Source organism: Ranitomeya imitator, chromosome 10, assembly GCF_032444005.1.
Source record: "Ranitomeya imitator isolate aRanImi1 chromosome 10, aRanImi1.pri, whole genome shotgun sequence".
Lineage (NCBI taxonomy): Eukaryota > Metazoa > Chordata > Amphibia > Anura > Dendrobatidae > Ranitomeya > Ranitomeya imitator.
The window spans coordinates 90,132,187-90,157,455 of NC_091291.1; the positions used below are offsets into that span (position 1 = coordinate 90,132,187).

Sequence of the window (25,269 nt, forward strand, 5' to 3'; positions counted from 1 at the left end):
CAGGGTGCAGCAGGCCCCTGATAATAAATGCTAAAGCAGCCCAGGTGCAAGCTACTGCTGAGAGAAACCACCCACTCGCCAAAACATTAGAGGGGTTGGCTGCCTAGTAGGAAAAATGCACACAGGTAAGGCTTGCATAAGACACTATTCACACAGATAAATGTGATGCAGTGTCTGAGCACCCTATTGATCACGCCCATAGTATTAGCAGGCGGGCTGTCCAGCACTATATATATACACATGCAACACACAAGGAACAACATAAAGGGGCACTACTGCACCCTGCAAAAAGATGATAAAAAGTGCAAAAAAGATGAAAAATTAAATAATGTATATAATACATTAGATGAGGTATTAGTTACAATTTTGGCCAAAATGGATTGAATAGTGTCTTATGCAAGCCTTACCTTTGTGCATTTTTTCTACTAGGCAGCCAACCCCTCTAATGTTTGGGCGAGTGGGTGGTTGCTGTCATCAGTAGCTTGCACCTGTGCTGCTTTAGCATTTATTATCGGGGGCCTGCTGCACCCTGCGAGTGCATTTGTCATCTGACAAGATTTTGTTGAGTTTGCTCTTCATGTTGTTTTGAGTTTTTCTATGTTAGCTGTTTTTAAACCAGCAAGAGGTGGCTGGGATGGATGATGAGAGTGTGAGGGTTCATTTGATCCCCATGTTTACATAAACTCCATAGGGTTCCCACGGGGTGTGCCTGATCAATTCAAAGCCAGAGACCAAGTAGCAGCAGGGTTTGAATCCATGCTCCTCATAACAGCAAACAAAAATGTAGCCTGGATCAATTACCTGTATTACAATCAACAGCGATTTGTGAACTACACCAGAGATACCCTCAAAGGGATTGTTGAGCAACTAGGCCCCACATCCATTATGGTCTTCCAGAATAGGATGGCCCTATCATTTTGCAGACCCCCTCTTTTTTCTGCTCATGTCAAGGGCCATCCTATTCTGGAAGGCCATAATGGATGTGAGGCCTAGTTGCTCAACAATCCCCCCAAAAACAGGTGGCGCCCAACGTGGTGCCACACTCGAGGGGTGTGCAATCCTCTTAATACAGAACATGTTGCATTAGGGATATGTTGATGGCTATTTCTACCCCACAAGATCAGGACTGTTGGTTGCTGGCAAAGTGGAAATTCACATGTATTGCCACTATTAATTTTTCTTATGCGCAGCATCTGACTATAGGGCAAACCTTTTTTAGTAAAATAAGGATGGGCGGAATTATAATGTAGTAAAGAATTAGAGGCAGTGGATTTTCTATAGACTTTTGTCATAATCATACCATTTTTAATTTCGATATCTACATCTAAAAAATTCTATTTATCGCCTCCATAACATGAGGTAAACCGCATATTTTCATCATTAACTCCATTTAGGTGGACTACAAATTCTTCAAATTCAGTTTGAGTCCCATCCCAAATAATAAAAATGTCATCCACATAACGCATATATAGTCAGATGCGGCGCATAAGAAAAATTAATAGTGACAATACAGGTTTCCAACAGCAAATAGATGATTTAAAGACACGTTTTGAAGCAAGGGGTTATCCCGCAAGTCTTCTTAATGAGTCTGAACAACGCGTTAAAATGAAAACGCAATCTGATCTTTTAAAGAAAAAAACGCACCTTCTCAATACATGTTCTGCTCCCTCTGATCAGAAGAAAAAATTCTTTAACTTCTGTCATACACCTCTTGATCAGGCAATTCATGCGTCGATCCGCAATCATTGGCATGTCCTAGCTTCAGACCACATGTTAAAAAAATGCGGTGAATTGCTTCCCAGATTTTCGTATAGAAGTTCAAATAATTTATCGGACTTGTTAGTAAAACATTGTGTTTCTTCTTCTAATACCAACTGGTTGTCTGCCAATATCCCCAAAGGAAATTTCAAATGTGGGGCATGTAGTTTTTGTCAGTCCCATCTAACGGGGAACTCGCTACAGGTTGGCCCCATACACCACAGAGTACGCAATTTTATTACATGCAAAACGAAATATGTTGTGTATATTATTTTCTGTCCGTGCTTTTTTCTATATAGGTAAGACTATAAGATCGCTCTATGTCAGATTCCGAGAACATTTTAACTCCGTCACAACTGGTATGAGCTCTCCCAGATTTATTAAACACATTCAGGATAAACATGCCTCCAATCCTCGCTGCTTGCAGTTTGCAGGCTTGGAGGTAGTTAAATTACCACCATGTGGGGGGGATCATAACAAAATTCTGTTAAGACGTGAGGCCCAATGGATTATTAGAGCGAATGCACAAGGTCCGCTGGGACTAAATGAAAGGTTGGATTATTCTTGTTTTTTATCAATGGTTCCTATCAGTGCTAAATAAGTTCTTCTGTCAGCGAAAAAAAAGAATTTTTTGAAAAAAAAATTTTGAAATTTTTTTTTTAACAAAATTTTTTGAAAAAGATTTTTTATAAATTTTTTTTGTATAATGTTTTAATATTGTGTCACTTCCTGTTAACAACTCTAACAGGAGTTGTTTTTAAATCGTTATTGCACCTTAATTATTCAGGTTATGCAAATTATCCCATGTGTTGTTTAATGATATGCTAATATCGTCACATGTGATTACTTAAAGGAAATGACATACTATTCATTGCATCTGGACCTGTGGAAGCGTGAATAACGTGAAACGGCCGTCGTCCTGTTTCTCTTTTCTGCATAATCTGCACTTGTCTTTGCCCGCACAACCTTGTCGATGCAATTCTTTGTAAAATAAAGGACAAAGGATTTTTTTCACCAAGATTTGGAGTGTTGCTGCTATTTTTCTTCATTTTGGGATTATGTATTATTCTGTTATGTCTTTGTCTGTACAAGTACCCTCTGAAATGGAAACTACTGCAGAATATGCCGGCGCCATAGGAATAAAGACTTGACAGATAAACGACTGGCACATCCAAACTAGTGTGAATAGGTGCATACCAGGAGCAGCTACCTCCATATATAATATACAAAAAAAGGTTGCACTCTAAGGAGGTAGCTGCTCCTGGTATGCACCTATTCACACTAGTTTGGATGTGCCAGTCGTTTTTCTGTCATTTCTATGTTAGCTTACTGACTGAGCACTCCTCCCTTCACCATCTGGTTTTTAATTACATCTAATCACACTTGGTTCCGGCCAATCCATATATGTATGCTTTACTGAGAGAGGTGTCCACATTCACCCAGGCATACAGACATTGGCCTTCGGTAAGTGTTCACATTTGGACAGGGAGGTCAGGGACCCATCAGATTAATGAGACCACCTTGACGATGGTTGATGGGCTCACACTATTTGGCCAAATTCTGTGCAAAGCGTCTCAAATATTTTTCCTAATGTTCAAAAAGGCATTTTGCTATTCATATTTCATGTATTTCATATTCGACATGCTTTGGCACGATAGAGTGCAACTTTTTTTGTATATACAGTAGGAATAAAGACTACGATTGGGCATGATGAAGAGGGAGCTGAGGAGCATGTGACCTATACTGATAGTGGTGGTTTTGTGAAGATGGGTGAAAAAAAATTAATTTTACTAAATATTTAGGATATAAAGTGATGTCAAAAACTCAAGTCCCGATTCACTAAAGTTTTCACACCATAATTCTTACGTATAAATCACAAAAATGTAGGCCTCCAGCGGCTCCTGTTTTGATTAGTTGGCCTGGCGTTCTCCTTGTGGCATAATGCACATGTGACGTTGTACTATGCCGTCTAATGAAAATAAGGAGTCCTGTAGAGGGCCACAGATTACTGACGTGGCCAATGAACTGGTTGGTTGATTTTCACCATTTTTGGAGATTGCCATTTCTATCCGTTGTTGTTTATCGTCAAATGGCGTACAAAGATTAAAGACGCGGGATACAACTTCCACATTTCATAACCTGTATTTACATTATTTTCAAAAATGTTTTCACATTTAGCTGCTTTAATAAAAAAAAAAAAGCCACACTCACAAAAAAGGTATACATAGGAAGAGACAGCACTGTACAGAGACATTACACTGCACCAACTGCACCGCTTCTTCTCACCAGAAACAGTTCTTACTGCTAATGACTCCATTTGGCTTTTCAGTACATGGTGGATGGCAATGAATGGAGAGACACCACATGATATAAAATACCAAGACACTTGAACATCTCAAGTTATATTAACATTGCGTTACAAGGTCATGGGCGTCACGGAGTTGAAAACCTTAGGGTTCACAGCAGAGTTTAGAAAATTCACGGGATTTTTATTTCTCTGTAGCCAAAATGTTGACGTCAAACACTAAAGCAGGGTAATGAGGCCTGGATCAGGCGTTCTGATAGCACGGTAATATGGTGCAATGGCTGCGTTCTGTACAACTCCCATGTCTATGGACATTAATTTATAGGGCAACCTGATGCAGGAACATGAATGATATCCTCCAGCCCAGGGACATAATCTAATAGGTGATGGGTAACATGAAGTAATATTATCAGAAGCCATTCCGTTATGCTTGTCGCAGCATTGGCTAATCTGAAAGCAGGTTGGCGGGTCTCCGATTACACCAGCACACTGGGCATATGCTAGTCCGGGGAGCATTGTTGCCACTCTTGTGATCACACATAAAGGACCCTATTTTTAGAGCACAGAAGGAAGCCACCAGGTAGACTCCTCAAATATAAAATTTGGCCCTGGGACATAGGATCGCTTTAAGATTGCCTTTCTCTGATGTGATCGTCAGTTCTATAGAAATCCAATCCATCAATCTATAGCTGATCATTTCATGTGTTTTACCATTGCGGCCAGAAGTCGTTTAGATCTCAGTAGTCAGTGATAGATCTTAGGACTGATCACTTTTACTTTATCCAGAAATCATCAACTGGACTCACTTGTTAGAGAAGAAGCAAACTGCGGTAGTACCATGTAGAAAGACACTGAACAATTCATTACAGATTGCTGCCTACGAATGGATGCTCCTGTTCAGTAAGGACTTAGCTGAAATTGCCTAACACTTTAGAAGTATTATAAAGTAATATGGAAAATTATATGATTATGGAAGACTTTACATATGTGACTCATTGATCAGGAGGTCTATAAAAAAAAAAAGCTATCCATCAATGGACCTCCGCACTCTGAGGCATCTAAGCCACCAACAAAGCTAAAAGAGGCAAGATGAAACATTTTTTATTAGTGAACTGTCTTTCGGGAAGTGGATCATGACTTATTTCATTTGGAGACATGATTGAGGTCGCAGGTATTCATTCATTCACCTTCAAAAAGGACATTTGATGGGGCATTGTGCAAATACTCTAAAGCGGAGGTCTCCAACTTGTAACCCCATGGTCTCTACTTACAGCCCCCTTCCTGCTGGACAGAAACATATTATCACACAGGTAGACGATAAGCTTTGTGATAATACATCCAGAATGGAGGCTGCTCCATGAATTACAACTATTCTCCAGGCAGCTTCTGAAGAATGTACCCACAGGAGGTGGCCCTGTCGCTCTTGTAAATTGTTGTACATGAGAAAACCAGTACTCTGGTTCTAAAGCAAAAGGAGCCACCAAAGTCACCGTCAAGACCTGCTGCTGGCTCCTCCTGCCAACATTATAGGGCCGATAAAAGGAAAAATAAAAGTAATTCAGGGAAAATTCCTAAGGAAGATGGATGATGTCTGAATGGAAAAAGGCAGATGGTCTCAGGGAGGAAAAAAATAATACCTGGAGGAAAGGAGTAACACTTGAAGAGAGAAAACCTCCGGAGGCAGAGTCCACGATTAATGATTGAGTGGATACTGGAAGGAGAATATACAGGGCAATATTACACCTAAAGCGGGAAATGATACGTGATAGGAAGAATAGAGATAAAACCATTAGGAGAGACAGAGATAGTACTTGGAGAAGTGAGAAATGAAACGCAGACATGGAAGAAAAGGACACCAGAAGAAGAAGAGTACTTAAGAGTATTGGAGAGCATTTTCTGCCCTGTAGGGTTGTGGTCATACCTAAAAGGCATGCAGGTACTACTTGGAGCACTCCTCTATGCGAGTAAGGGCAGGACAATGTGGTGGGAAGGTCAGGAGCATTTTCTGGCTATCGCAAGGAATGCAACAAGATGACCTATGAAAAGAGCACCCTGACAATGACTCCTTTGCGCCCAGCACACGTAGTACTGGGGTTGGGGTGGGAATGGTTGACATCAGATTTGACTGTGGATGTGGAGTTCTCCCAGGCAAGGAAAACAATATTACTGTACCACACACTGTAAAAAGTACATAGAGAAAAGCCCCTGACTTCTTGTGGCACAAGACAGTCCTATCATCTCCCTACAACTGGACAAGACTCCACTTTCATAGTAAACTGGGGAAGAGAAGGTCATAATGACTTGGCTCTCATTGTGATATAGTACATACAATCATGTGATGAATCCACAGTGAAATCCAACCCCAAAAAAGAAAGTCGTAAAATTGACGATTTGTGCTCAAAGCATCAAATGTTTTATTGTGGCCCCTTGAAGGAGCAGAAATGACCAAAGACCCCCCCAAAAAAAGTTGTGCACCCCTGCTCTAAAGGAGCTGACCTGGTGACAGGTTCTCAAACACAAGATGGCCAGATAATGAAGGTAACAAAGAAATGGTAGAGAAAGAAGAATGAACCATGGAAATGACAAGACAAAATTAGAGCAAGGGAACATACAGCATTTTCAATAAGGCATTTAACCTGCAAGCAGATATTGAAAAAAAACAGAAGGTGAAAATCTACAGCAATACAATATGGGTAGAAACAGTTCATATGCTAAACATTGCATTGTATTTTATCCAAAATTCTCTAAAAGCGTACAACTGACCACCAAAACAGGCTGTGATCTACCAAGCAAGAATTGATGACTGAAATGTATATGGATAGGAGATAAAAATATTAAAAATGGAAACATTATTGGTAAAAACGAGAAAATGATGAATAATATATGAAGAATAGTTTTATAGAGACTTTGAAGGAATTAGACAATTGGGAACAATGGAACAAATTAAACTATGGCTTAATTATGATTAATGGTGTTTCAAAGTAGACATTGATGGCCAATACCACAAGAATCTGCCATTAATGCCCACTCGCTGGGGGACTGATCGCTCATGATCAACAGAACCAAATAATAGCAGTGGCAGGAAAGCTGCATGCAGCTCAGTCCACCTTTTCCAAAACTGCATGGAGGTCAGTGACTAATGGGATAATGGGAGAGGATGTGGCACTGAGAAATAGCCAAGCACAATCATTAGGTGATGGACTGACATATCGCCTTCCTAGCCCTACTGCTATGTTGTACTAGCAAGCAGTGGCACAGTGGTCAACCACCACCGACTGTACATCTATGACAAATCCAAGCGATGTGCTACCAATAACTGCTCCGAGATGACCACGAAGTATAGAATTATCGAAAAAGCCAACAATTCACAAAGTTTTATTACAGAAAAATGTTTTTGTGCTCGCTCATCTTTTGAAAAATGGTGAATTTTACAAGTAACAGTCCCCACAGTTCTCCTTTCAAGAAGGACATACTATCTTAATCTGCTAGGACTTTCGGAAAAAGAAATGCTGGTATAAACCAAAGCCAAATTGAGCTATGATCTTCTCTTTCAAAAGGGATTGCGTGGAACATACACGAGTCCTTCTTCAATCATAACATACACTGCAGCTCAGGACACACATCAGAACTGGACAACCTCTAACATTTTCTTTGCTTTATAATTTCTGACACAGAAATGTGATTTTTATCCAAGAAAGCCACTATAAACTGCTTAGCTGCGAGAGCCATCTTTAAATGGAATCATGGAAGGAAGATCTAGGTTGGTGCTAGTGAGTCTCTGACACTAAAATGGTAAGTGTCCTGCTCCTGGGATGTATGTATCCAAGGATATACTACGCTGTCTCATTTGGTGTCCAACCATCATGCTTTGTTGTCCATGCAAATGCCCACCAAGAGCACCCTGTGGTGACAACATACTGGAACTTTGGGTGTACATCTCTCCGGACACACTCCGCTGCTTCATTAACATGAAGTTCTGTTGAGCTGTCTGAGATGGAGGCGCCATTCCTGTCCTACCCATAGGGTGCAAAGGTGGAATTCCCAGGGCTCTCTGTGGGCCTGGAAGACTTGGGCCTGAACGACCTGAATGTTGCTCAACCATCATATTCTGGAGGCCAAGGAGATGCATATTAGCAGGATGTGGTTTTGAGGGTTGGGTACTCCCCTTGGGAAAGTACTGCAGAGTGCCACTTGGCTTTTCAGATGGCATGATACGGGACAAGTCAAATTCAGGTATGCCACTGGGTGATGGCCGAATTACTTCTCCTAGCTCTGGGTCTGTAAGAACGGCAGAAAGACCAGGGCCATACGGTTCAGATATCCTGGGTGGCAGGCGAGGTTGATTTGGTGTTTCATCTGGATAGTTTTGATGCATGATGTTATTTCCACCTCCTTGTTGTAAAGGTGGATTATGTGGTGGCCCAGGCTGGAGTCGTGGTGGGAAGACCATTGGGTTGGAGGACATCATTTGCGGACCAGGACAGCAAGAGTCCTGTGTCACAGCAGGAATCATCAAAGGTGTCTGAATAGGGTTAATTGATGGGTGCATAGGTGGACCAGGTGAACTGAGCATTGAATTGGGAGGTTCATGTGAGAGTGGCGCCTGTCCTTGGAGACCAATGTTTCCTATTGGACTTTGTGCAGAACTTAAATTTAAATGCAGGGAGATCGGCGGATTCATCCCAGGGCCTGAAACAAATAAGATATCACCAGTAAATATAGGTTTAGAAATCACACTTAACTTCCTCACATCCACACACTGTCAGCAACAGACACAGGACAAACCAATGTATATCCTCATCCAGATCTCTACGAAAGAGTCATAAGGAAGGGGCACCCGTTTTTCGTCTACACTTATGCAAGATTATTAAAATCATTCCTTTTCTACTACTTTTCTATTACTCATTCCTTTTTGACCTACTTAGGATAGGTCATCAACATCAGATCAGTGGGGGTCTAACACCTTGGCTGCTTGCTCCATTAGATTTGTTTGAAGATTCCTCCAGAAGAAGGGTTGGTGGAGGAAATGCCAAAATAACAATGGCAGCCTGTTACTGTCATCTGTTCCCCTGCACAGCCTTTCAGTGGGCTCACAAGGGAAGGCAGAACATTTCTTCATGTTATCACCCATCTTAGGCTACTTTCACACTAGCGCCGTACTCGGCCCGTCGCAGTGCGTCGGGCCGACGTACCGACGCTAGCAGTGAATGCGCTGCACAACGGGGGCAGCGGATGCATTTTTCCAGCGCATCCGCTGCCCCATTGTGAGGTGCGGGGAGGTGGGGGCGGAGTTCCGGCCGCGCATGCGCGGTCGGAAATGGCGGACCGTCGGCAGCAAAAAATGTTACATGTAACATTTTTTGCAGCCGACGGTCCGCCACAACACGGTGCAACCGTCGCACGACGGTTGCGACGTGTGGCAAAGCGTCGCAATGCGACGCTAATGCAAGTCAATGGAGAAAAAACGCATCCTGCAAGCACTTTTTCAGGATGCGTTTTTTCTACAAAACGACGCATAGCGACGTGCAGTGCACGACGCTAGTGTGAAAGTAGCCTTACCAATCAGAAAGAATATTGGCACATTTAATTAAAAAGGGGGAATTTTACTAAAAGGGTGAGAAGATGGATGGTACACATCGAGTGCACCAGAAAGGTTTTCTTTTTTATATTTTTTTTTTTTAGTTCTGGCGATTTTAGGATGTTCATGTAGACATCGGAATGAGTGACACTGGCATGTATTAACCCTGCTTATCTTTTTACGGCATCTTGAAGGTCTCAGATTCTTAATGGACTCACTTTGAACAAATCTGTTTTATGTGAATTTACTTTTAGCAACAAACACTGACAAAAATGGGATGAAGGGGCCAGGAGTATCAATGCCAGGTGCCTTTTTTAGTGTGCCAGGATAATACATGGGCATGTAAGTAGGTTTAGGGTATTCCATACAAAATTGCCGTTTCAGGCAAAACTACATGAAGGTGGTCTGGAGTATAAACTGTTGGGTGGAATTTTACAATATTTGGGAGTTTAGTATATTAATATTTCAAAATTCATCTTTCATTAGCATAGGTCAAAAGTGTGAAAATTGGCTCACTTTTCAGAGAAAGCAAAAATTTTCAAGTAGCGCTGGCAGTGAAAATTCTCACCTTGCTGGCTACCAGGTGGAAGGAGGACTCGATCTGGTAGTAGATCATCATCAGATGTAGCAATAGTTTTAATAGCATTGTGATACAATGGAGTGGTGCTGGGCATGGCATACTTAGACATCTGAGACATCATCAAGGATAAAGGATTCGGGGTCGGTGTACCATCTAAAAAAAATAATTAGATTATGGACTGTAGAATGTACTATGAAGTCCTAAAGACAAAGTATACGTCTCTGTAGGTGTGCACGGACATCAGCACTCAAAGCTTACAGGGCATGTCTAGGACTGTGATATTGATGACCTTTCCTTAGGATAAGTCATCAATTTCATATCAATAGGGTCCGACACCCGGCACCCCTACTGATCAGCTGCTACTGGGTGCTGCGACCATCAGAAAAACATAGAATTCAAAGCCAGGACCAGAGGGCGCAGTGAATATTCTCCAGCAGGGTACAAAAGAGCCCTCAGTATGTTTAAATAGTAATTTTAGCTAGAAGAGAGTACATTATTTCCAGACACTCTAATTTGTAATAGTTGTACTCCAATGCACTACTAGTATACTGCAGCGCCACTCATGACACTGCAGCACCACTAATGACACTGCAGCGCCCCTAATAACACTGCAGCGCCGAAGAGAGGCAGTTACTACTACAACGGACTATGCCTTTGTGTCTGCTTAAAAAAAAAAAAAAAAGAGCACTGCTGGAATGTAAGCCAAGCAGACTCAAAAATGTGTCCACCTGCCCCATCACACTAAATGGCCCTTTGGTTTCTGTTTTGCTTCTGTTTTTGGCTCAGTTGTAGTGGATCAGTTATTTTTAATGTTGATCTGTTACAAACGGATGAAACCTGGATGCGTGAACAGATTATGTTGATCTCCTTTTTAGAGGACCATTTTGGAGACAGAAGAACACATCAGTGAATTATTTGTCAGGGTTTAAAAGCGTCCAGATGCCTTGCGGTGCAGACACCTTGTGCCCTTCCTCCTGACCTCCCTGTCACAAGTGCAGTTTTCAGCATTTGTTGATTGAGCGACAAACAAAATAAGTAAACTGAATACGCTGGCGGAAGAGGGCTCCGAAAAGGGGGCGCCAGCAGAGAGCAAGGAGGTGGAGCAGAGCATTGCTCCACACAGATGGACACTTGATCAGGGCAGGAGAAGTCTGATGCATAGAAATACACAAGAAAAATAAAAACCCTGCAGAGGTGTCAATGATGCTTACAGAAGTGTTACGGTGACCTGTGGCCATAACACCACAGATCCTTACACCATTTAGTAGCCATTCTTGGGTACGGTGATCTAGTTCCCTTAAAGTGGAAAGGAGCCGAGCTCTAGTATGTAAAAATGGCCATTGTACAGTGCATGGAGCTGCAGTGTTACGGGTTCATAGTATGTACTGCCTGGTAGCAACTGATCAGTCTGGGATGGGAGTGTCAGACCCCCACCAAAACGATACAGATGACCTACCCTTTTGATAGATCATCGATATCTTATTCCTGGACAATGCCTTTAAAATAAAAAAAAGGAAATGTGAAAAGTCATCTACACATTAAATTTAGGATTTTTTTTTTTTTTTAGAGAACGATAATGTGTTCATCATTCAGCATTGTTTGACAACCACGGACAATTTGCATTTAAAAAGATCTCCATGTCACGAAATCCTACATAAAGTGGTATCCTGTACAACAGAGCATGTAAACATCCCAAGCTCACAAGCTTAATAATCAAAAATGTACAGAACGTGTAACCCATCCACTCTGCAGCAGAAATCATGCCATCATGCCTATTCCCTGCTTTACGGGTTGAATACCTGAACTAGGAATAGTAGTTCTCAGAGATGGCTCCCACACTGGGAGGAGAGGATAAATTCACAGAATTTAGTTTTCTAGGGGGGAAGCTGAGTGAGCACCCACTAAAGGATGAGCCAAATAACTGATATTTAATAGAAATAGGGGGATTGTTGGGAAGGAGCAGTCATCTATCCTTCTGCAAATTGGGGAGCTTTTAGATGGTCTGCAGAAGAGACAAGTGGTGAACTGACTTGTCCAAGTGTAGGAGACCCAAGATGGCTAATGATAGGCGATTCCATCTGATCTATGATTGTAGTTTCTGATGGTCTGTTGCTTTCGACTGTAATCATGCTTACTGAAACAAAGCCGGTTGGATTGGAACCAGTTGTCAAGGACATTGGAAAGTGACTGAGTCGTGATGTGGCCCCCACAGATATGTGATCTACTCCACACATTCCCTGGAGCATGCAGTTATACGTGCCCTGTCCATAGGGAAATACTGACCTTGAACTACCATCTTCTGGCCACCGCCTGTCATTCCACCGCCATTTTGTACTCGTGCTGTCCGAATTAGCTCTTCTGATCCTACTCCTGCTTGGGAACTCATTAGCTCATTCCTCATTTTCTGGGACAATAACATCTGCTGATGGGGTGTCATCTGAAGGTTAAGGTTCATATTCATATTGACACTCATGTTCATATTCAGGTTTCCACCTCCTCCTGCTTCAAGCTCACGGCCTGGTCCTGGACGTCCCATGGTTGGGCTTACCATGTTTCGAGACCCTCCAAAATCCATGCCAATGGTAGACCCACCACCCAGTCCATCTCCTTGGAACATAGAAGGGTCACCTGGACGCTGTTGGATTATGACTCGTTCCATATCTATGCCTTGTCCACTGGGTACTGACAACTGTCTCTGAATAACAGGTGAACGTTTCTCTATGAGCTGTTGTCTCAAAAACTCATCACGGGAAGAATTGTTTAAAAATCTCTCCACTTCTCCTTGCCCTCCCCCAGGGTATGCCATACCACTTTGTGGAAAGCTACCTTGTCCTCCACCCATTGGTGTCATATCTTCAGGCCATCTACCCGTTCTTTGCATGACTCCCATGCTGTCCATTGGTATGTTTTGCACAAGTCCATATCTTCCTGGAAATCTTGGACCCTGGAATGGCATCCCTGCACCTCTCAGTTGAATGGTTTCCTGGCCCTCGAGTGATCCAGGCAACCGATTACCAGCCCACTGTTCACCAGGCTTATTGTGGTAAGGTGGCGGAGGTCCCCTGAGCATCAGATCAGGTGCTGACCTCCCATGTATAGTCATATGCTCTTCCTTCCTCCTCTTTTCTGCATAATATTCCTCCTGAAGCTTTCTCCATGCAGCCTGCTCTGGTGTAAGACTATCTTGTCCCAACCTCTGCATCATCAGACTCATTTGATGACCCATGTCTGGTCCTGATGGAGGACCTCCCATTTCTTGGTCCATCACTGGACCTCCCAAATTTTGAGTTTGTGCTATCATAGATTGCAAGGGTTCTTCATACTTTTTTACTGGGGTTGGTGGGTTTGAAGGTACATGAGGCTGAGGATGAGAAGGTACAGATCCTTCTACTGGACTTGTGTTGTGTCTTAATAATGACTCACTGTCGGCACCACTTCGAAGCAACAGCCTTTCTATATCTCGCAAAGTCTGAAGCGATCGTTCCCGATGCTCAAGTTGCTCTCTTGAAAGAATCTCTGTGTTCAGAGTCCCAGCGGTCTCTTGCGTGCTTTCCAAAAGGTCAAGGTCATCGACTGGTAATGGGACAGAAGGTACAGGAGGCGGATTGGAGTGACTACTGGCGGGACGGCTATTTCCCGTCGTGTTTGGGGTCAATTCTTGTTTTGAATCTTCCACTGCTGCTTCAGTTTGGAGCACATTAGGGGGAGCCTGGATAGGCACGCTTGTTGGATGGCTGGCTGGTGTGGGTGAAGTAGAAGGTGGTAGTGTGGGCACAGAATCTTCTACTACAGTTTCTGGAGTGATTGACTGTTTCTGAAGAGTTTCCTGAATGAACGGAGACATGTGTGAAAACATAGTTAAATGATTTACCTTCACATATCACATCAATTCTGTAGGCAGCTGTCAAAGCTTAAAATGAAGGACTTGTTTTTGCTTAAAAGACAGACTACAGAATCACACTATAGCACTGACACCTTAAAATATGCCCAATTCCTAAAATCTATTTGCAAACTCTTCTAGTAAATGGAGGCAGAGGTTTTGGGGACCTTTTAATAACAAATTAGAAGATTTGTATTAATTAAGCAAAAAAAAATAAAATAAAAATAAAACCCAAAACCAGACAATTCCCCAGCACGGAGTATAGTGTTTAACATAGAACACATAGAAAAGTCATAATAATAATGACATCCGGCCATTTGTATGGTGTTCCCCATGAAGGGTGGCACTGAAACCTTTCAGCTTTAATACATTATTAAAATACATGAACAAGTAATCCTCAGACGTGATCAGAATGTACACATTTATTCTCCTTAGTCACCCAGGATGCTCAGTGAACACTATTCAGTATAAAATATTCGCAATGTTAAAATATAATACCCCTTTAATGTGATGTTTGCACCATCATTTGCAACAAGAAATGCAATTTAATTACCTATTAGTGATCTTTGACTAACATTCTGTATAATCTGGACCTCCAACTCCCATGTCCAAGACTTCTCTCCTGCTGCGCCAGTTCTCTGGAATGCACTACCCTAGGCAATCTGGTTAATTCCTACTTTCCACAGTTTGATGGGCTCCCTAGCACCACATCTCTTAAAACAGGTCTATCTCATCATTTCACTAATCAACTATTCTCTGTTCTCCCTTCCTGTTCAGAATCTGGTTGCTTCTATCATCTATCCTCACACCTTCCACTTTCCATTTAAACATATACAGACATTGGCAGGTGCCCGGCTCATGCAGATTTACATAAGTGCCCGGCTCATGCAGATTTACATAAGTGCCCTATTCTATTGTTGGCTGGACCGTACATGACAAGCACTTTATTATTACCTTCTGTGTCTCCCGTTTCCTAATAGATTTTAAGCTTGAGGTCAGGGCCCTCACTCCTCTTAGTAATTGTAGAATGTGTTACTCTGTAATGTCAGATATTGTCTGTACAAGAACCTACTGATTTGTAAAGTGCAGCGGAATATGTTGGCGCCATAGAAAATAGTTATTAAATCACTGTTTGTTGGGGAAGTCTCATACACCGAGAATGAAGGAGGCACGGCCCTGGGGTAGGGGGTAAGTATTAACCACTTCATGCATATAACTGTACGCCTGTGTGCAGATGGGACTCCGGAGCGGAGCTTCTTCCATACATTGATGGCTGGACCATACATTACAAGCAATTGTTACCATCCACCTTTTGTGTCCCCCCTATTTCCTCATACATTGTAAGCTTGCGAGCAGGACCCTCACTCCTCTTGTATCTGTTGATTTATGTGATTATTGCTTTTCTATAATGTCTTTTACTGTCTGTACAAGTCACCTCTAAAATGTAAAGTGCTACGGAATATGTTGGCCCTATAAAAATAAAATGATTAATTATCCTATCTTTCTTCAGCTTTGATGGCAGTCAAATGTTCATTTAATTGTCCCCTGCTGTGGACTGTCCTCCACCTCCATCCTCCCCTCCCTCTCTCACCTGGTCTCATTTCTTGGACACTTGTATGGTATAAGTTGAACGGTGTCGGTCAGATTTGACTTTAGTCCGATGTGACATCATTTCAAGTGACATCTTTAAGTGTATAGTCAGAAATATGCCAGGAATCGGCCAGACGGTAAGACTAATCATTGTATCCTAATTTTACTTGCTTCTCCTTTCTTCCCCTGCTATTTAACCATACTCACATTTGCCCTCACTATTTTATCTCCATTAATCCTCGCCCCTATCCTTCTCACACTATGAGAAACTACTGCAATCCCTCACACTTAAAACCTGTGCAATTGACTCCGACCCCCCTGCTCCCTCTCTCTGGGGCACTTTGGAATGGCCTCTCTGTCTGCATCAAGATCCACGTGATCCACGATCTCTTTACTTCCCGCAACCTTTCCTTCCTTGCCCTCACCGAGACCTGGCTGACGCCCCCTGACACGGCCTCCCCTGCTGCACTGAGTTACAGTGGCCTCCACTTTACCCACACTCCTCGCTCTGGCAACAGACATGGTGGGAGGGTGGGTTTCCTTTTTTCTAAAAACTGCTACTTCAACGCTATCAAACCCCACCCTCCCTTATCCTCCCTTCTTTCGAGGTTCACTCTGTCCGTATCTACTCTCCCTCTAATCTCCAAATGGCTGTCATATACTGACCACCAGGCTGAGCCACTGCCTTCATTGACCAATTCTCCACCTGGCTTCTTCACTTTCTCTCCACCATCATAATGGGAGACTTTAATATCCCTACTGACACCCGCCAACTAGCAGCCTCCAAGCTCCTGGCCCTTAAACAATCCTTTGGACTTACTCAGTGGTCCTCCACAGCCACCCACACAGACGGACATACGATAGACCTCAACTTCACCCGACTCTGTTCCTCATCTAATCTCACAACCTCTCCCTTCCCCTTATCTGACCACCATCTACTCACCTTCTCTTCCTTGTCCTCCTCACCCGCCCCTCACGTCCAGCCAGTACCACATCCTCGCAGAAACCTTGAACACCTAGACATTCACAGACTCTCAGACTCTCTTCTACCCCTGTCCTCCATATCTTCACTCCACGACACGGATAGCGCCACCGCTTTCTATAACTCCACCCTCACATCAGCCATAGACTCAGTCGCCCCTCTCATGCATGGCAAAGTGCGACAAATCAATAGGCAACCCTGGAATAACAACCTCACCAAAAAACTCCGACAAGCATCCAGGGTCGCGGAGTGGCGTTGGAAAAAAAAAACACGCCTGCCAGACAACTTCACCGCTTTCAAACAAGCTACACTTGCCTTCAAACTAGCCCTCACTTCTGCTAAAAAGACCTATTTCACTAACCTTGTATCTTCACTATCCTACAACCCAAAACAACTGTTCAGCACATTTAACTCTCTCCTCCACCCCCCACTGCCACCTCCAACTCCCCTCATCTCTTCTGAAGAATTTGCCACCTACTTCAAAAACAAAATCGACCAAACAAGGCAAGCCTTTACTGTTCCTCCACCCCAACCACTCCATATACCAGACCTCTGCCCTTCCCCAATAACTTCCCTCTCCAACATCACTGAAGGAGAACTTACTCGCCTCCTTTCCAAATTACACCTCACCACCTGTGTACTTGACCCCATCCCTTCCCACATGCTCCCCAACCTCGCTAACACACTCATTCCAGCCCTAACCCATCTCTTCAACCTATCGCTATCTTCTGGTACTTTCCCCTCTGCCTTCAAACCTTGACCCAACGGCTATGCCCAGCTATCGCCCCCATATCACTGCTCCCATTTGCTTCCAAACTGCTTGAGCAGCATGTCCATGGTCAACTTTCCTCCCACCTCTCATCTAACGCTCTCCTTGACAACCTCCAATCTGGCTTCCGCCCCCACGACTCCACCGGAACTGCTCTGACCAAAATTACTAATGACTTACTCACAGCCAAAGCTAACAGACAGATCTCCATCCTCCTCCTCGACCTGTCCTCTGCTTTCGACACAGTCAACCACTGCCTACTGCTACAGATTCTTTCTTCCCTTGGCATCAAAGACCCCCGAGCTGCCGCCACGTCACCAACCACCCGAGCTGCCGCCACATCACCAACCACCCGAGCTGCCGCCACGTCACCAACCACCCGAGCTGCCGCCACGTCACCAACCACCCGAGCTGCCGCCACGTCACCAACCACCCGAGCTGCCACAACGTCACCAACCACCCAAGCTGCTGCGTCGCCACCGCCAGAGCTGCCGCCCCACCAACCACCTGAGCTGCTGCCTCACCAACCACCCGAGCTGCCGCCTCACCAACCACCAGTGCTGCAGCACACCGATCTCCTGTCTCTTCCCCATTATCCCGAAGAATGTAAGTCCACAAGGACAGCGTCCTCTCCCCTCTGTACTAGTCTGTAACCCCTTTTCACATGTACAGCACCATGGAATTAATGGTGCTATATAAATAAATAATAATGATAATAACAATTATTTATTAGTATTATTGTAAGCAAATATTGCTGACTTTATTAAATAGCTGCAACCTGTCACTATCAGTTGCGGCCAGAAGAAAAACTAGCCTTGCAAAAATTTAAAAAAAACCCCTCATATAGCAATGTCAATAGAAAAAAAGTTAAGGCTTTTGGAAGGGAGAAAAAAAAAAAAAAAAAAAAAGGAGTAGGAAAAAAAAAAAACGAACGAGCAAAAACGAAAAATTATCTGGTTTTGAAGTGGTTAAAATACTTCTTATTCGCTGCCGTCCCCAGTTACTGACGCTGTTCCGCTCTCCTTCTGTCGAAAGTTGCTGCTCTTCGGCTTTTCTGGCGCACACAGACAATAGTGCTGCTTTCCCAGCGTAGATCTGTAAGATTCAGCACCAACCTCCATAGACTTACACTGAGAAAGCGACTTCTCCCACTGATATAAATAAAATATGTGTAAGCAAATAATAATCATGGCACGTGATATAACCACAATACCTCATCCAGCTTGGCTCGAGGAACCTTCTGCTGGTGGTAGAGCAGAATGGTATCTGCTTGGCCTTGTAAAACAGCTTCGGCCGCCCTGTGGAGAAGGACGAAGGAATGAATCATTTCATTAAAAACTAATACCATCTGTTTCTTCCAATTATCTGACAGTTCGCATGTGAAGAGATTTTATTTTTATTTTACTTGTTAAATAAATGTTGAACTATTTCTGAAGAAATAGGTCTTTTAGAGAGCAGCAATCGAGCATTTATAAGAATGGTTAAGGCCACTCCTGTTTCCCCAATTCTGGACATTTCACCCTAGTACACACCTCCTCTGAGGTCAAGGATTTCAGCTTTAATTTCTTTCCTTGTATTCCTGGCAGCTCACATATCAAAAAGTTCATTTATTTCAGTTCTTCAATATACAAAGCGAAACTAATATTATATACAGTCATTACAAACTAGCGTTGCGGTCGCGTGACCGTGATGTCATCGAAGGTCCTTCGCTCAATGCATCCTTAGGAACGGAGGCCGCCACTTGCACCGCTGAGAGCCGCGGGCCGTCGTAGGGTAAGTATATCCCATATTTTTTATTTTTATTCTTTTTTTTTTTTACATGAATATGGATCCCAGGGCCTGAAGGAGAGTCCTCTCCTCCAGATTCTGGGAACCATACAGGACCGCTCCCTGCGCACGCCGTACCCGGCGTATAAGACGACCCCCGACTTTTGAGATGATTTTCAGGGGTTAAAAAGTCGTCTTATATGCCGGAAAATACGGTATATATTTTAGGAAGACCCAATTGTTATCTGGTGACTTGAGAAGTTGCATCAATATCTACACAATTTTCCATCCTCATTAAGTCATTTTGTGAAGTGCACCAGATCCTCCTGCAGCAAAGCCCCTCTAGAACTTGATGCTTCCACCCCCCGTGATTCATGGTTGGCCTTTTGCCTGCAACTCTCCCACTTATTCCTCCCTACATAACATTTTGGCAGAACAGTTCCATCTTTGTTTCATAATCGCCTCAAATAACATTTCTCCATAAACTAAACTGCTTTGTCCTCATGTGCAGCTGCAAACTGTAACTTGGCTTTTTGGGGGTAAAATTTTGAAGCAGTGGCTTCTTCTCTGCTGAGCAGTCCTTCAGGTCAGGTCTGTTTCCTCCAGCATCTTCAGAAAGCCATTCACAGTTTGCAACAAGGAACGCATCACCTTCCTGAACGGTGTTATGTCCGCACAGTCCAGTGGTGGTTATTTTTGTATAGATCAACGTGGACCTTTTTGAGGATTTGGAAATTGCTCCTAAGTATGAACCACCCTTGTGGACATCCACTTTTTTTTAATATTTAGGCTGATTTTCTATGACTTTCGAATGATGTTAGGCAAAGAACCAAATACATGACTGAGAGCCTATGAAAAGCAACCTGCGGCTTAGCCTCATAAGAACCCATGATTTTTCCTGTATACAGCTGTGGTATTGCAGTCTATAGTACAAGCGATCAGACAATAGGAAGCTCAAATCCTATACCAATCCGTATCACACCCCTTTAATAATAAACTTATGTGGTATAGCTGCGTCCGTGAAAAAGTCTGATAAAAATATATATTAGAAAGAAAAAAAAAAAAAATTAACCTGATCGGTAAATGCCATAAAAATAAAAAAAAAGGGTCAATGCCAGAACTGTGATTTTTTTTGGTCATCACAACAGCGCAAAAAATGCAATAAAGGATCGATCAAAACGGATCATCCCCAAAATGTTTGTTTTTTTCCATATTACAGGGGGAAGGTGGGGGGGGGGGGATAATGATTTGACCCCTAGCTGATTTTGTAGGTTTGCGCACTGACAAAGACATGAACAGTCTATAATTTTAAGGGTAGGTTAATTTTAACATTGACAGATAGAATATCAAAAATAAAATCCAAAAAAAAAAAAAAAAAAAAAAATCACAATGTATAAATATATAAATTTGCAGTGAGAAATAAGTATTTGATCCCCTACCAGGCATTAAGAGTTCTGGCTCCTACAGACCAGTAAGACGCTCCTTATCAACTCGTTACCTGCGTTAAAGACAGCTGTCTTACATCAGTCACCTTTATAAAAGACTCCTGTCCACAGACTCAGTCAGACTCTAACCTCTACAACATGGGCAAGACCAAAGAGCTTTATATGGATGTCAGGGACAAGATCATAGACCTGCACAAAGCTGGAATGGGCTACAAAACCATAAGTAAGACGCTGGGTGAGAAGGAGACAACTGTTGGTGCAATAGAAAGAAAATGGAAGAAATACAAAATGGCTGTCAATCGACATCAATCTGGGGCACCATGCAAAATCTCACCTCGTGGGGGGTATCCTTGATCATGAGGAAGGTGAGAGATCAGCCTAAAACTACACGGGGTGAACTTGTTAATAATCTCAAGGCAGCTTGGACCACAGTCACCAAGAAAACCATTGGTAACACATTACGCAATAAAGGTTTCAAATCCTGCAGTGCCCACAAGGTCCTCCTGCTCAAGAAGGCACATGATGTGCAGGCCCGTCTGAAGTTTGCCAATGAACACCTGGATTATTCTGTGAGTGATTGGGAGAGGGTGCTGTGGTCAGAGGAGACAAAAATTGAGCGCTTTGGCATTAACTCAACTCGCCGTGTTTGGAAAAAGAGAAATGCTGCCTATGTCCCAAAGAACACCGTCCCTAATGTTAAGCATGGAGGTGGAAACATTATGCTTTGGGGGTGTTTCTCTGCCAAGTGCACAGGACTACTTCACGCATCAATGGGAGAAAAGATGGAGCCATGTACCATAAAATCCTGAGTGACAACCTCCTTCCCTCCACCAGGACATTAAAAATGGGTTGTAGCTGGGTCTTCCAGCAAGACAATGACCCAAAACATACAGCCAAGACAATAAAGGAGTGGCTCATAAAGAAGCACATTAAGGTCATGGAGTGGCCTAGCCAGTCTTCAGACCGTAATCCCATAGAAAACTTATGGAGGGAGATGATGCTCCGAGTTGCCAAGCGACAGCCTCAAAATCTGAATGATTCAGAGATGATCTGCAAAGTGGGGTGGACCAAAATTCCTCCTGACGTGTGCGCAAACCTCCTCATCAACTACAACAAACGTCTGACTGCTGTGCTTGCCAACAAGGGTTTTGCCACCAAGTATTACGTATTTGGCAAGCAATACTCATTTCTCACTGCAAAATGCAAATAAATTTATATAATTTAAACAATCTGGATATTATTTTTGATATTCTATCTCTCAATGCTAAAATTAACCTACCCTTAAAATTATAGATAGTTCATGTCTTTGTCAGTGGGCAAACGTACAAAATCAGCAAGGGATCAAACACTTATTTTCCCCCCTGTATACATGAAATGATAATTTGTAAACATTTGTTAGAAAAATTGTTCATGTCATATGCAAAGTAGACTTCATAAACTTGAAGTTGTACACCCAGAATCGATGGGGGCAGGTGATACATAAGAGTTTTAATGACTATAACCGGAGTATGTAAACTTATTTCAGATGTATATACTATTTCATGTACTATTTTCCAGGTTATAATACTGTATTCCTTGTAGAGCATTTATGCCGTTCACCACCTTGACTAGTAATAACATGACGACTCACGCGTTTGCCAAATACGTTGTGAAGACATAAACATATTGTGAGGGCGCCTTGGACGGACCTCCTGGCCCGCCTCCCTCTCCATGTAAGTTTTGGTTAGCCCCATGGGGTGTGCTGGAAGAACTGGAGTCATTGAGTCCTGGAAGGGAAGCGGATCCTGATCCTGGTACTGTAGGAGCGGATATCGCAGAATCACTGACACTACAGTCTGACAAGGTGGAGAGACAAATGACATTTAGTTCATGGCTTCATATACATCCTATATCCAAAACTAAAATTATTTCTAAACTGTGCAAAAGTTTTAGGCAGGTACAGAAAAAATGTTGCAAAGTAAAAATACTTTAAAAAAAAACATTTATTTTTGTCAATTAACAAAAGACAATTCTGAATCGCATCAATATTTGGTGACCACCCTTTGCCTTCAAAACGGCAAAGTAACAGTTCTTCTAGGTACACTTGCACACACTTTTTGAAGGGAGGTTGCTACAAACATCTACTAACCGCAGATCTTCTGCTGAAGTCACTTGTGCAAATCCTTCTGTCTCTTCATGTACTCCCAGACAGACTGGATGATGGTGAGATCAGGGCTGAGTCAGGGCCATATCATCACTTCCAGGACTACTTGTTCTTTACGCCGTCGTTCTTACTGACATTGGTTGTATGTGTGGGGTCATTGTTGGAGCAAATGAAACGTCTTCCTGATGAAGGAGTATCTGCCTGTATATCTCAGCATTGAGGACACCATTAATCTGCCCTCATCCTTCAGCTATCTGTAGGCACTCAGTATTGTACTGCTCTCCAGACCTTTATGAACAGATTGCCTTCTCTGAGAGCCAAATATTTCAGTTTTATTTACCAGTCCAGAGCACTGGCTGCCACCATTTTTCTTCACCCCAGTTCCTATGTTTTCATCCATATTTGAGTTTCTTGGCCTTGTTTCCATGTCAAAGGTATGATTTTTAGCCACAATTCTCCCATGAAGATCAGTTCTGTCCAGACTTCTCCGACCCGTAGATGGGTCCCACCAATTGCTCCCAATTCTGAGTTGATGGCCCTGCTGGCCACCTTCTGATATCGAATGGTAGTGAGCATGGTGTGTCTTTCATTTGCTGCACTAGGTTTCCTTGGCTGACCACTATCTAGTGTCCTCAAAGTTGCCCATTTCTTCATGCCTCTTCTTATTGAACACTACATCTTGAGACCCCCAGTCTGCTTTGAAATGTTCGCCTGGGCAAAGCCTTGCTGATGAAGTATTACTACCTTGTGTCTTGTTGTTTGCTCAGTCATCTGTGACCTGAAACAGTCTTCCACAGCCTCACTGTTGTAGCAGAGTTGGTCTCTTTGCCCAGTTTTAAGCCTCCTACATATTTGTTTCTGTTTTTGACTGTTTCAACCTACATATAAAAATGATGTTCCACCACAAATACCACCTGTTTGGTATTGTTAGTTACTCATGCACCTGACTATAAGCCTACAAAATACTTCACATTGAGCAAGTGTTCCTAGAGAAACTGATGCTTTGATGCAGTTTTGAAGGCAAAGTGAAGGTCACACCATATACTGATGTGATTTACGTTTCTCTTTTGTTCCCTCAAAAAAAAAAAAAAAACCCTCAATACTTCTATTTTGTAAGCATTCTTACTTTGCAAAAGTTTAAGGCAAAGATTCCCTATGCTATGGATGAATTTTACCTTAGAAAACCACACAAATAAGATGTACATTGCTGGTAAAGGGTGAGTAGAACAACAACAGCATCTTGCCGGCTGTCTCCAAAGATTAAGGCTAACTGGCCAAAACTCATGTTTTAGTTTATGGTGCATTAATAATGTATCCAGACAAAAAAAAAATATAATCAAACCAGGATTTTATTAAAAGAATGTATCCATGGAATCAGAACTGGCTTACTGTGAGCGATCAATAAATTCTTCTCATCCTCTTCGCTGTCCGGTCCTGAACACCACTCGTCTCCACTGTACGGCTGTTTACGCTCCAAAACACAACGTCTTTTGCTGCGAGGGGGTAATTCTCCTAAAAAACAAAACAAAAACAAAACATGGCATGTAAGAAGCCAAAAGTACAACACAAACATTACTAGATTGATAGCTCACAAGATCAGAAAATAAAAAAGGTAAACATGTATCCAGCAGGGAATGAGAGTTGACCATCCTCTGCAATATTTGGTATTTTTCCCTTATAATATTTGGTTCTCTTTTATAGACTTTTTATATGTTTTGGGTCTTGAAACAAAATCATTTTTTTTCTTCTAGGATAGATTGTTTTGTCTGCAAAATGGGGGAACTGAAGGATGCTTTAGTGAACACCCACTTTGACTTACACTGGTCAGTGGTCTGTCCACAGGCGGACCTTTGTGCACACAGACATCACATGGTTAAAAACTAAGGTTCATCATAACGCAGCCTAGCAGGCATACTGAAAGTATAACAGCAATAACATCATGCAAACCTTCCCCTCTTTGTTTATTACATTTCTTATCTATCATGCACTTATATTAGTTGATCACGCTGTACATTACTACGGTTGATAAAGTTTCATGTATAAAAATTAATCTCGTAATATGGTTTTCTCTTAATAAGGACATTTTTTCTCCGCACCGGCTTCAATATGCACATGTCTGAATAGGCCAGTTCTTTATCGGGTTTCTGTGCATGCATTGTAGTGCCTCAGGGCCAGGGTTGAGTCGTAATGACTTCTGAGAAGTCCTGTGTGTGTATGTATCAGGGATCGGACCAGTATTGGTAATTTTTATCACGTGATACCTAACAAAGTCTGTATTTAAATCTGACTAAGTATGCTTCTGCCCTGCCCCCTGAAAAAGCTATCGATCGCAAAACGTGCGTTGGGGTAAGCAGCTACAGAGCACTAATCGATCAATGGTTGCTGGCTCTGTTTGTATTCGCAATAAATATATGGGAGGTGGTCAGCACTTGGCAAAATGTCCCTAGCCCTGAGATGTAATGTGCGTTCTTT

The 25,269-nt window shown here is 42.6% G+C and overlaps 1 protein-coding gene across 2 annotated transcripts in view; it reads right to left on the reverse strand.

Annotated features, from left to right (window-relative positions):
• Positions 1-3,881: 3,881 nt before the first annotated feature.
• BCL9L (BCL9 like) overlaps positions 3,882-25,269 on the reverse strand; it is a 66,091-nt gene continuing 44,703 nt past the window's right edge. The window contains exons 3-8 of one of the 2 annotated variants that reach the window (XM_069741183.1): positions 24,187-24,309; positions 22,285-22,489; positions 18,656-18,740; positions 12,505-14,047; positions 10,210-10,374; positions 3,882-8,752 (exon numbers count right to left, since the gene is read on the reverse strand). In XM_069741183.1, the coding sequence (XP_069597284.1) occupies positions 7,848-8,752; positions 10,210-10,374; positions 12,505-14,047; positions 18,656-18,740; positions 22,285-22,489; positions 24,187-24,309 (3,026 nt within the window). In that variant the 3' untranslated portion in view covers positions 3,882-7,847. The remainder of the gene's footprint in view (positions 8,753-10,209; positions 10,375-12,504; positions 14,048-18,655; positions 18,741-22,284; positions 22,490-24,186; positions 24,310-25,269) is intronic. The other variant, XM_069741184.1, reaches the window with a different exon arrangement.